General features: G+C 41.6%; 1 protein-coding gene across 2 annotated transcripts in view; it reads right to left on the bottom strand.

Annotated features, from left to right (window-relative positions):
• Window positions 1-53: 53 nt before the first annotated feature.
• Window positions 54-13,814, bottom strand: part of NCBP3 (nuclear cap binding subunit 3) — a 30,211-nt gene continuing 16,450 nt past the window's right edge. Inside the window, exons 6-13 of one of the 2 annotated variants that reach the window (XM_072138090.1) lie at window positions 13,334-13,440; window positions 11,071-11,179; window positions 10,140-10,239; window positions 7,660-7,757; window positions 4,443-4,713; window positions 2,501-2,646; window positions 916-1,086; window positions 54-559 (exon numbers count right to left, since the gene is read on the bottom strand). In XM_072138090.1, the coding sequence (XP_071994191.1) occupies window positions 321-559; window positions 916-1,086; window positions 2,501-2,646; window positions 4,443-4,713; window positions 7,660-7,757; window positions 10,140-10,239; window positions 11,071-11,179; window positions 13,334-13,440 (1,241 nt within the window). In that variant the 3' untranslated portion in view covers window positions 54-320. The remainder of the gene's footprint in view (window positions 560-915; window positions 1,087-2,500; window positions 2,647-4,442; window positions 4,714-7,659; window positions 7,758-10,139; window positions 10,240-11,070; window positions 11,180-13,333; window positions 13,441-13,814) is intronic. The other variant, XM_072138091.1, reaches the window with a different exon arrangement.

Here is a 13,814-nt window from a genome sequence, read left to right as displayed (position 1 = left end):
AGATATAGGTCCAGAGGGTAAAAAATATATCCCTCCAAATAAAAAAACAAAAATTAAAATTAAGAAACATGTTTTATCCCCCATTCACAGTAATTTTACACAGGATATAAAAAGGAAACACTTCATATTAACCAATACGTTTTAATCCCCGGGTACACCGAGACATTAACTGTGCAGAGCCTTGTCGAGAACACCGCTGCCACTAATGGAGTCTCAGCTTCAATATAAAACAAATTGTCTGAAAGGCAGGAGCGGCACATTTTCAAGTTGCTGCCATGCTACAGGAAGCCATTGTCCCAAACGCAAGTCTATCATCTTCATCATGAGTCTGTATCAGAGCCAGAACTGCTCTCACGGCTGATTTCAATCTGTAAAGAGGGCAAGTTGTCCAGGCGGCTCTTCTTCTGCCGAATCTGTTCTTTTTCTTTGATTAAGGCTCCCCAGGCTTGCTGCAAAACAGAATCATCTTCTTCTGGAGCTGCGCTGACCTTCGCTCCCTTCTCCACAGGTTTTACCTTTTCTTTCGGTGCTGCTGTTCCTAATCGATTCCACAAGCCTCCTGCAATGGATGACAATAGGATTAATTTAGCTCCATGCAATATACTGATATACTATACTTAGAATCCTTCAGATTTGGAGAAGTCGCAGAGTTTAAATTTTTAAAATACTCAACAAGGAGCCAATGAAACAGCAGCAACACCCCTCCCAAGCAGAATGGCCCATTTCACAGTAACCTCCTTCGATATAGAGAAGTTATGGAAATACCAGCTGCTAGGACCATGGATTTATTACTGCAACCAACGATCACAGATTATGAAAACTGTAACTTCTATACATGCGTCAATAAAATAGGATCCACTGATAGAATTAAAAAAATCTCATGGCAATGACGGCTCTAAGTTTTCTGCATCTAACCTGATTTCTTCTCTTTGTTGTCCGAGTAGAGTCCCTTCCCCTCCGTTTGTTTTGGAACACCAAGACGGCTGTGCACATCAGAAACGGGTTCTCTGCGGGACTCTGTGGTCTTACTCAAAATCTTCCTTGGTTCAGGTGAATGGGCCCTTTTCCCAAGCCTTTGTCGCACATCTGTGTAGGGGGAAGCCAAAACAGATTCTTTAATACAACATGGATCAAAAAGGTGTGCTAAATATACTGCCAAGAAATAAAACATGACAGTGTCCAAGGGCACATAAGGGGACTGTTTCCTCCTATAGACTTAAAGGCCTGTACCACAAACACAATTTTCCTACACAAAGTATCCGCTATGCTACATAGGGTTATGCCCATACATGCCACCTATACCTTTGTTTTTATTGTCTAGCTGTTCTTTCTGCACCAAAACCTTTTTTTAGAAATATGAAAATTAGGTTGAAGTGCTTTGGCAGAGCACCGCAGGGATCAGACTTCACATCTTGCTGGACCCAGGAGTGACGTTGCCGTTGGGAGAGGACGCTGGGTGGTGCCAGTGTAGCAGGGGACATTGTTACTGCTGTGGACCTGGAGAGCGGAGGTGCTCTGCCAAAGTACTTTAGCCTAATAAGCAGATTTCAAAAGCTACTTTTAGCATGGAAGGAACAACTACAAAATGTACATATCAGGGGATGGTCGTTGTATTGCTGTGACTTCTACTGTTGCCAAACCCCCCCCCCCCACAATTACCTCATCCTCAGAGACTGTAAGCTCTTGCGAGCAGGGCCCTTATTCCTGTTGTTTCATCTGACCATGTTATTACTCTGTAAAGTCTTATCTTATTTGTATATTACCCCCGATGATTTGTAAAGCACTGCAGAATATGATGGCGCTACATAAAGACTCATTGTTATTATTTATATCACATCATCAGTGCCCACCCACTCCCAGTGTAATGAAGTGGACATCAGCTGCTGCTCCATTCTTATCTATGGAACAGAAAGATTTACACTTGGCTATCTGAGGCAGTCTTATTAATGGACGCAAAATTTCCACTTCTTCACTGGAAAGGGACATGGAAACTTTTGTCATTGTCAAATCGGTGAGGTTGCTACCGGAAGGACCACCCGTCACTCAAAAAAAAAAAAAAAAATCTCTAAAGTAAGCAGCTCCTATGACTACCTCTGACACTGCTAGCTTTATCGGAACCTTCTAATAATGCTAGCAAACATGGCTACGGAGTACAATAGAAACGCCGGAGTCGGCGGACCAGGGAAGAGGCAGCGCTGGCGTTCCCATTGTACAGCGCAGCAGCGTCTGCTAGCGTTATCGGACAGGTCCCATAATAAAACTGGCAGTGTAACACTGCTGCATCGGAGATGGCGCTAGGAGCTGCTTACGCCCTTAGTGATTTTTTCTCTAACTAATCCTTATGCACATTTGAAAACAACTATAGATAATAGATTAAAAAGTGGAATCCTTCTCATATTTACAAAAACTGTGCTTCTGCCCAACACTTCTTACAATCAGATCATCATGATGTACATAAGCCATCAGCAATACTACTATAAACTTTGAAAAACTAATGTACCCGATTTTACGCTACTGGCTGGTCTACTTGTACCGCTCTGTCTCTTCTCTTCCAGTAAAAGTCGGATGTCAGCCGGCTTCTCAGAATGGGTTTTACTTCCTATTCGGTTTTTCACGCTACTTGTAGAATCTGATCTCATAGAGTTCCTGTGTAGGGAGATAATGAAAGATATTAATTGTTTTAATATCCACCCTGAGATTACAATGTATTTAACAACTATGTCTTTGTTTCTTTATTCCATTAAACTCCAAATTCCAGAATCCTGTTTTACCGTTCTGTTTACAGAGATGTGCAAGGGCTTGTTTTCTGCCAGACATATTGTTCCTAGCGACTCCATTTCATATAAATGCAAATTACTGGTAAGCTGGAAAACAATTCCAAAATGCTCAAGAACTGACAAAAAAAAAAAAAAATTCTGCAGTGTCATTTGGGTCTGGTTTTTACAGCTTTTCCCTTTAAAGGACACCTGTCATCAGGTCTGTGTCACTAGTTCTGACACCTCTACCTGTTGGAGCAGCTCACAAGGATCCCATCCCAGCCTTTATCTAGTTATTTCATACATTATTCATTCTAAAATCACGTGTGTGTGTGTGCTGCATCTGCTGACATGCTGCATCCTCCTAATACATATGTGAGACACACAGACATCAGCTACACATGTACCTGACATGTTCTGCTATAACATGGCTGCATCCTGGAGCTGTTGTATCTCTCCTATATACACGCAGGCTGCAGGGGGCGCCAGCACCAGGAAGCACATCATTATACAGCCTCACATCATTATACAGGCTGTCAGTCATGCACTGGGGGTGGGGCTGTAAGTCCCACTCATGAATAAGCTGGACAGCTTGAATATGCTAATGACTCATTGGACATCTCACAGGTCATTTGCATACAGATTTAGGACCTCATTGCTTAGGTTTAGAGGCATGTACCTGTTAGAGCAGCTCACATGGATCCCATTCCAGCCTTTATCTAGTTATTTCATACATTAATCATTATAAAATCATCTATTCTTTATTATGTAAATGGGGCTGGTCACATGGTCAGAGGCAGTGATGTCACCCGTGTTGCCCCTCCCCCTGCTCATGTCTGTGTGTAATGTATAGTAAAGCATTGCTAGTATCTGTGCTGTATCTGCTGACATGCTCTTCCTCCTAATACACAGAGACACAGACATCAGCTACACAAGTACCTGACATGTTCTGCTATAACATGGCTGCCTGGAGCTGCTATATCTCTCCTACATACGCACAGGCTGCAGGGAGCGTGGCCTCCAGCAAGCAAATGGAGCAGCCATCACATCATTATACAGGCTGTCAGTCAAGCACTGGGGGTGTGGCTGTGCCTCCCACTCATGAATAAGCTGGACAGCTTGAATATGCTAATGACTCATTGGACATTTCACAGGTAATTTGCATACAGCTTTAGGACCTCATTGCTTGGGTTTACAGGCATGTAGAGGGACAATGACGGGATAGAGGCAATGCTCTCTAATGGCAGTTTATCAAAATATATTTAGTTTAGGGGGTTATTTTGCATGACGGGTTCTGTTTAAGGAATGATCATTGTTCTGGTTAGCTGATAAAGGTATGTTTCCAAGCATTTAGGGCACACAGGCCCCTTCATCAACCAATATTACAAATGAAGCATTAATACAGATAACATGATGCTTCCACACTTTTTTCTAATGGTTAACAGGATACAATTATTTGGGGACAAAAAAAGTCAAGAAAGAACAATAATGCAATAAAGCCATCATGATATTTCCCACTGGAAAATCCGTGCCAAGATCTGTTTTTTTCACTCGCATGCCCTATATTTTAAGCAGAATCACCCCATGGCTTTTTCCCCACCCACACACTCACACTTATGGTCCACTACTGGAAATAGAACTACGTTTTTGATGGTGTGAACATTTCTCGTGTCAGACAGCACTTACCTGATGGTTTTTAATTGCGACTCCACTTCATCGGCATACATGGTCATCTTCATGCTCTTCTTTGGGGAGGGTGTAGAGATCATCTTTAACTCCAGGTCATAGTCCATTTCATCAGAGTCCGAGGAGCTAGCTGCAGAGCGTCTCGCCCCCTCCCTCTCCCTTTTGAAAGCTTGAAGTTCATCTCTATATTCTACAACAACGCGGTCATCTTCATCCATATCCTCTTCCTCCTCCTCTTCTTCTATTGGCTCCTCTGGAACATTCACCAGGCCTACATATCAGGTAAATATTCAATCTACAGAGCCCAAGGGCCGTGAATGCTCATGTACTATAAAAAAATCCTTACTTCTAAAAAAGAAACTTCTATAATTATTCTAATGATCCTGATTATGCTAATGATCTGGCATGTTTCCAGAGCCCCTCAGTGATGTCTTTTCACGGGCTGTTACAATGAGCAGAACATGTCTCCCCTTCCTCTCCACTTCCTGTTGCTGCTAGATTACATGGTGTGTGGGGCATGTTCTACTCACCTGCTTAACCAGTGAAGATGCAGCACTGGGGTGCTCTGGCAACACCTACCAGAGGTCCTCAGGCTCATTAGCATAACACTTTAAAAGTTTATTTTAGAAGGAAGCCATGAATAACAATTATAGGAAGTGTCTGGATCTACAAGCAAGTGTCCCTGGTTTATCATGATGGATATCATGGTAGATTTCCTTTAAATGCATATCGTGGGCCAAACAAAGTGAAACACATTACACTGTTAAACATGTCACTCTAACAACATGTCAGCAGTATTGTGGCAGTTTCCCTTTAATTAAACCACATAACAACAACCCACCAGGGCCACAATCAGCACCTTCTTTTTCAGCTTTTATTCTTTTGTAAGATGTAGTATAGCAGGTGAGGCTGCTCGTCCAGGCAGTCAGGTAATCCTGTCTCTTGAGCACTGTTTGCTCTGCCTACTCCATGCATCTGGCTTCCCAGCACGTACTATGCCAACTCAGAGATAGCCGGAGATTGATGTTGCAATAAAGGAGGCAGGGCTACAATGGCAGATGCATGGAGTAAGAAGAGCAAAACAAAAGGTCAGGAGTTGTACTTTCAAAAGAATCAAAGCTGATTCATCAGTGATGCTGCATCACTGAAAGGACCTCCAGAGGACAGACACACCAGAGAAGAAGCTACTGATTGTGAGGGGGAATGAGTGTGGCGACAGGTACCCTTTAAAGGGGCATTCTCATCTCCCATATTACATCAGTCCCATTTACTTAGGTGGAGCTTTGCTGCCATCCTCCTGCACAGCATGCCCCTATACAGAGGAGCCATATCGCTGATACCACCTCTTCATGCTTAGGATCAGTTGAGGTTCCAGGTTTCAATAAGGATATGGCATTGTTTTCTAAAATGTGAAGACTTTTACATAAATATAAAGGAAACTTAGCTTTAAGAATCTACCTACCTGGGTAAATCCCCTGGCAGATTCCTACTAACATTCTAAGTCCTAAACTAGCTTTCCCTAACCCTATAATGCTTTCAAACCTGATCTAAACTTTATATAACCAATATGCACATTTTCGGCAGAGGCTACATGGAGAAGCCTTGCTGGGCTTTGGGAGGAAAGGCTACACCACACCGCAGTAGCCTATGCCATCTCCACCTCCTTACGCACTCCTCATACTGGGAGAATGGGGAAAAAAATCCAAAAGCAGTAGAATAGACAAAAACATGTAGACACCTATTCTGTATTGGGAGAGCTCAGCCCATGAAACTTTTCCATATATCCTTCATGGTATAAAGACATACAGTTACGTCTTTAACCCTTTCACATATAAACAGTACATTTTAAATACAGAGAAAAGTGTGCAAACACTTATTACCCAAATATATGCCAAAAAACTGCTATACATCTGGTACATCTTGTACTATGTGGGCTCAACTTGGTTAGAGAGGTAGCTCCCTCCCTCTCAGTTTCTGGATTACCTTGCACTTATGGACACTCAGGGTTAACAATAACCTCCTGAGTAAGGAAAAAGATGGGAACACAGGGTTTCACCGTTTAAAATAAACCGTTCACTAGGAATGTGATTTTTAGCTGCTGACGGGTTCCAACAGCCCATATTATGCAGATTTTAAAAAGGCCTTTGTCAGCAATCTGAATAATTTTTTTTAGTAGTTTATATTAGTTTACTTCACATTACCCATCTCCGTGCCAGCAGCGTGCGGCAAGTCCCTGGGGAGGGGCAGCTTCAGCTAGTGTGTGCATGTGTCATATCATATAGACTTCCTCTCCTCCACATGACAGGGAGTGGGGAGGAAGCTGAATGAGCGTGGAGGAGAGAAGACTGACAGGCTGCAGCCGTCCCCTGCCCTGGAAATCACCACACGCTGCTGGCAGAGAGCCAGGTAGTGTCAAGTTAAAGGACACCTGTCATCAGGTCTGTGTCACTATTTCTGTCACCACTACCTGTTGGAGCAGCTCACAAGGATCCCCATCCCAGCCTTTATCTAGTAATTTCATACATTATTCATTCTAAAATCACGTGTGTGTGTGTGCTGCATCTGCTGACATGCTGCATCCTCCTAATACATATGTGAGACACACAGACATCAGCTACACATGTACCTGACATGTTCTGCTATAACATGGCTGCATCCTGGAGCCGTTGTATCTCTCCTATATACACACGCAGGCTGCAGGCTGCAGGGGGCGCCAGCACCAGGAAGCACATCATTATACAGGCTGTCAGTCATGCACTGGGGGTGTGGCTGTATGTCCCACTCATGAATAAGCTGGACAGCTTGAATATGCTAATGACTCATTGGACATCTCACAGGTCATTTGCATACAGATTTAGGACCTCATTGCTTAGGTTTAGAGGCATGTAGAGGGAAAATGAAGGGATAGAGGCAATGCTTTCTAATGGCAGTTTATGAAAATATATTTAGATTAGGGGGTTAATTTGCATGACAGGTTCTCTTTAAAATTTCCTCACACATTACCAGTGACAGGTTTGTTTTAATGGGGTGTGCTGCTCAGCCACCTGCAACTATGAAAAATCAACTAACAAGGCATGCCAATATATACATCAGGATTATACTAGGATATACATATTGTGAAAGGCAGCAAAATTAGTAAGATGGGGGGGGGGGGGGGAAGCGTGTACAAGTTACATTTTTATCTATAATCTTAACTTACTCTAATGTCTTCCGTTACCTGAATGAAGGTGCTGGTAGGCAGGTTCGTCATCTCCAATAAACGTCCTCTTCTTGGTTACATCTCTTTGGACACGACGTGAATGGTATCTCCTTTTCCTACATATGAAGAAAAAAAAAAAAAACACTTTGGTAGTTTAAAACTTGTGGTTCTCTAATCAAAGATTCTATAAAAAAAAAAAAAAAAAAATATATATATATATAACTTTACCGCAATAATACGGGGATTACAAAGTGGCTGCCACCGTTACATGCAAGGAGCACACAAGACAAAGCATTTTTCTGTGCCGTAGAAAAGCACATTTGCTTCCCAATTAAAAATCCATTTATGAACTAAAGCTTTAAAACAGACCAAACCCATTATTATCTTCCCATAGAAGGGACAAACAAGGAACATGAGCTACCAAAGCTGCTGCCTATATAAAATTTTGTATGTTGGATTGAAGCAGCATTTTACTTTACTTAAAGGCATGCTACATATTGCATGTTACATGGTGGTAGAAATTCATTATTATTATTATTACATATCAGGTTATGGTGCTATGGATATCATTTTGAGTGTATAAATATTACACTGTGAAACCAAGCTGAAAGAGAACTGGCATGTGCCCAGAGATTTGTTATTTGACAAACAATTAAGGCCAAGTAGCCACGAGCGAGTGCAACCTGAACCTCGCATCGATGAACTAAACCGACATGCTAGAGTTCAGTCCAAAGATTTAGGGTTTGGGCCTGGAAATCTCTTCAGGGCACAGAGCGTTTTTCTCAGTGCAATCTCTCATGGGAAACCGAGCAAAAGGAGTGATCAGTAGATATTCTACCACAATCAGTTAAAGGCCATTTGCACACGAACCAAGTTGAGGAAATTTGATCAGTGTTCAGTCCTATTGCTTTCCACCCATCCTTTTTTTGTAGCCCTAATAGCTGAGAAAATCTGACAGCTCAGAAGATTACTTCCTTGAGGCTGCGTTCACATGTGGTGTTTACATTGTGTTTCGAAACGCAATACAAAAAGCAATGGAGAGATTTGCCAAATTACATTTTTGTTAACTTAATGCGTTCAACTGAATTTTAAAGTTTTGTAAAACCAAATGTTAACAGCAATGCTGTAAATTGTTTTTTCCCCACACACCCATTGACTTCAGTGGGCTTTTTCTAGTAGTAGTCAGAACACAGTAAGACATGCTGCATGCGTCTCAGATTGGATTGCAGAAATAGAAAAGGAAAAAAAACTAAATGTCTGAAAACTAGAAAACAGCTTGTGGGCAAATGGCTAAAAGCCAGCTGCCCATGAGCAAGTGCAGTCACAGGAAAAACACTCCATGTACTAAAGAGATTTCTTGGTATTACTGGACTGAACAAATATGCTGAACTATCCGTAATACAAGAACGATACAAGTGATACGAACCTTGTATCGGGCCAGGAACTGCCTCCAGCATATGGAGTGGTTTTTCTCTCACTGCATGCTTTCCTGTAATACCAGACTTAGAGGGGGGTTTTCCCATCTGGGCATTCAGATTTTAATTAAATTAATTTGCCATATGTAAACATTTTTCTCAATTGTAAAAGAAAAAAATTTTTTAATCGCAGCACTACCCTGACATTAACATTGATATGAAATGGACAGTGGGTGCGCTGATAGCGACATACAGGTGATTAACTGTATCAGCAAATTTGAACAAGACAGAAAGTAGCACCAATCCACACTGTAGCTGTAAGAGTAAAAAAATCTTTTATTTTTCACTTTTCACAAATATTCCCAGGAATATTTGTGAAAAGTGAAAAATAAAAGATTTTTTTTACTCATACATCTACAGCTACAGTGTGGATTGGTGCTACTTTCTGTCTTGTTAATTAAAAAAAAAAAAAGTTGTGTGAAGATAATTTCTCATAAGGGACCATATCACAACATTTATGGGAAATTATGTTTACACAGGAACTATTTTTCAATAACATCTAATTGAAGAAATGGATATATATGGCAGATTCATGAAACAATGTGAATGCCCATAGGAGAATACCCCTTTAAGCCCCTTTCCCATGAGTGAGTTTGGTCAGAGTGATTGAACACAGTGATTCAGTCCAGTATTTTTCTCTGAATGCGCTTGCTCGTGGACAAGTGGTCTTAGGCCACATTCACATCGTAGGGGGAGGGGGGGGCCCATGTAAGGCCGTACATACACCCCCCCTTCATAGACTGGCAAGGGCCTCCCAGAGCTATATTAACAAACAGGGAAAAGATAGGACATGTCCCATCTTTCCCAGTGTTACGGGCTACGCGCCGTGGATCACTATGGAGAGGGGAGTGTCACCCCTCCTCCTCTCAATCGTGGCCGACTTATGCCCGCCCGGCTGTAGCCGTGCAGCCATACATCAGTGTGAATGGGGCCTTAGCCTGTGTTTCTGGACGTTAGTGTTCCATACATGTATAGATTATGTCCGGCTCTGAGCACATTTTCTTTTTGAAAAACATTAAGTACCATGAGTTGCTGAGGATTCCTTTCATTCCACCATAGTTTGGATTTCCATACTTCATGTAATATTGACTTCTTCGTGCTGCACCCAGCTCTTTCTTGTCATCTAGGAAAGCAAAAATAATATGATGTTGAATATTGATGTGATAAGATGAAAGCTCAGGGAGCCCAATCCTTACTGCACCCTAATGGTAATGTTTTTCCCAGAAGACTATGCATAGAAAACTTTGGAAGTGGCTATCAAATCAGTCGATAGAGAAACCCCGAATGATCCATTTTATTATGGCCACATAATAAAACCACTGTTAATAGTCTAGTGTCAGTGTTGACTACTGTACTGGGAAACATTAGGCAGAAATAGTTTACCCATTTTTATTTAACTTGCATATGAAATATTGTCTAATAGCAACTGTATGTATTCTGTATAAACTCTGCACTACCTTAAAACACTCACTGACATAAATAGGATAAGGACCGTTCAGTGCATTGTTCCAGTTTTATGGCTGACCCCTTCTCATGACTAGACTCAGACTAGACATGAACCCACATGGAAAACCTAGAGGATGTCCTATTCTGGTCCATTTTCTGAGATTAAAAAAAGCACATTTCACTGTGTAGTTGGGAATTGCTTTAGACTGCAACACTGAAAAACATTCAGACCTGCACCTTCTTTGTGTGCATCCCCCGTGGTTCCTGCAGGAACCAAAATATTAGTTATCTGTACTTTTCCCCCCCACAAAAGACAATCTATGGGGGTGGCGTCAGACATATCTATTAAACATCCCCTTTCAGATCAAATCTCAAGCACTAATATTACAGTCTAACCATGAATGAACTAACCATGTGTTCTGCAACTATACTTCAAATCAATAAAATTTTGGTTATACACAATTACCAAAATGATAATTTTAATGAATGAGAGACTTCATTTTAATACCTTTGGTAGCAAATCTCATAGCTAGCTGGTTCCCCTTGAATGGTTTTATGGAGAGTCTAATATCATTTCTCATCAGGGAATCTTGCTCAGCCTGAGACAACGTGTCCATCTGTATAAAAGACAAGAAAAAGAAAACTACTACATGAATTAATCAGGTTTTTCTTCTTTGAAAACTAATATGGCGAGAAGAGGCTGCAACCAACCCGGCAATATCCTTACAAATACAACTGCAGAAGAAATGTAGCATGACATGACAGCCTGGTTTGACTACCGTATTTTTCGGACTATAAGGCGCACCATCAATAAATGTCTGCTAAAACGTCTAGGTTCATGTATAAGGCGCACCGGATTATAAAGCGCACCTGACTATAAGGATAAATAACCTGCAGGTGGCAGACCTGTGCAGTTTAAGTCAGTTCCAGGCAAACGTGTCTCCAGTGCACAGAGCTCAGAGGTATGGGCTGCTAGGGGTTAATGTTGCAAGGGTGATACTCAAGGAGTTAAGCCATCTCCCTCTCCCCCATCTCTTTCCCTCCTCAGGCAGAGTGTTCGTCCTAAGGCACACGGGGCATGCCACGGTCCGATCACATATATTTTGCTCTGCAAACATATGTGATCGGTAACCAGCATCCGGTGTCTTGCACTTAAACAATACAAGGTACCGGGTGCTGGTTACCAATCGCATGCGTTTCCATAGAAACGCATATACTATTGGGCCATGGCCCTCCCCCATGCACTTTGATTTTGTTTCTAAACAAAGTAAAAGCAGTACATGTGACCACAGCCTTGAAGTATTCAGTCCAGATGAGGGAGTAAGGCACAGGTGCAAGTCTAATCCAATCCCCTTCTAATTCACTGCATTGTGAAGAAACCAAGCTTGCAGAAGCCCCAGAAGAAGCCAGAATCTGTGAAACCCAGGGTCAGCGTATTATCTCTTGGCTCAAAAATTTTAATGGATTCCCCTGAAGAAGCCAGAAACTTGATGTGATGTGATTTATGATCTCTTGGCTAAAATTTTTTAATAAAAAGCGCTGTACCATTTCTTAGGTTTGTGATTATGATAAAAGGATATTTCTTCACCTCTGATCGTCTGATCTATGCCATAAATTGTCCCACTTTATCTAGGTTCAAACTTGAAGATATCAATTGCACGTTAAAAAGTTCTGTGTGCGACTGACTGGTGTGAACGGACTGCAAGCAAATTTAAATTTCGTCTGTGTACTATTTTCAGTATGAAGTTTACCAAGAAGAATAACATTTTCATGTACCACTACATAAGATAATAGGACAGTATCAGTCTGCCAGAATGAAATGAGCTTCTACAGACTTAGCCCTCTTCAACATTAATGTGTGCAGTACAGAGGGGATCATTTGCAGACCGTGTGCTATCCACCGATTAAAAAAAAAAAATTACTACTGGAGCCCACAACACAGGAAAGAAGGAACGAGCAGTTCCTATTCTTTCCTGTGTTGTGGGCTCCAGGAAAGATTATCTGCGCCCGGGCAGTTACGCATTACAGTTGTGTGCATAAGAGCTTATAGGAAATCTACCATCAAAATCAAGTATGATAAACCAGAGGCACTTACTCCTAGATCAAGGCACCGTGACTATGGTAATCTTCTTATATTTGTTATCCACGGACTCCTTCCTCTTAAAATAGACTTTAATAATTATGCTAATGTTACAGGCTGTTATATTCTGAAGGAGCAGCTCCCCATCCCATTGTTTGCTCACTGACGCCATGATTACAGGACGTGCACGGCAGAGGGCGAGACAGATGTGCTGTAAAGCCAGAGCACAGAGGGCTTCTGCAACATGCAAATAGTCCGTCAGGGTCAAGAATAATCATTAGCATAATTTTAAAGGTTGATTTTACAATCAAGGTGGCCATGGATAATCCACAGTGCCGGGATCTATGAGTAAGTGCTTGACATTGATGGTAGAAGTCCTTTCAAAAGGCGAGTTCTCTCTCTGTAGTATACAAACAAATGGTAGCTGATCTGCAATAACCTAGCTTGATCACTAGACTGAAAATGAAGCCGCTTGTCTCTTGTCCTATTCTCTATTTATTAGCTGCTAAGAACAGCTGACTTGTGTAGTTCCTTCATGTTTGACCCCCACTTATATGATACGGAGGACGTATTAATGTATACGTCTATAAGTCACGTGTAGAATAAAATGTATTGCTGAATGCTGGAAACAACAGATAAGCAGCAAACAACATATGCATAAAAGCCATGACATAAGGCAATAAATTCACACCGTGCTCAAAACTTTCTTTTCAGGCTCCTCTTCGGCATCACTTGGATTTTCTTCATCCACTTCACCTTCTTCAGTCTCTTCTCCAGAGCTCTCATCATTGTACCTATCTGAGACAGAAGAACTAGTTACATAATAATAATAATAATAATAATAATAATAATAATAATAATTCTTTATTTATACAGCGCACACAGATTACGCAGCGCTGCACAAAGCATGACAAATTGGTCCCTCTCCCTATGGGGCTCACAATCTAAACAACCTAACAGTATGTTTTTGGAGTGTGGGAGGAAACCGGATTACCCGGAGGAAACCCACGCAAACACGGAGAGAACATACAAACTCTGCAGATGTTGACCTGGGTGGGATTCGAACCAAGGACCCCAGCACTGCAAGGCAAAAGTGCTACTCACTCAGCCACCGTGCCACCCATATTTATTACATAACTTTCCAAGTAATGAACCTGGGAATAGCATATCCA

The sequence above is a fragment of the Engystomops pustulosus genome, chromosome 2 (assembly GCF_040894005.1).
Source record: "Engystomops pustulosus chromosome 2, aEngPut4.maternal, whole genome shotgun sequence".
Taxonomy (NCBI): domain Eukaryota; kingdom Metazoa; phylum Chordata; class Amphibia; order Anura; family Leptodactylidae; genus Engystomops; species Engystomops pustulosus.
The sequence above is the reverse complement of the archived record's forward strand: the minus strand, read 5'-3'. Positions and strand labels throughout refer to the sequence as shown.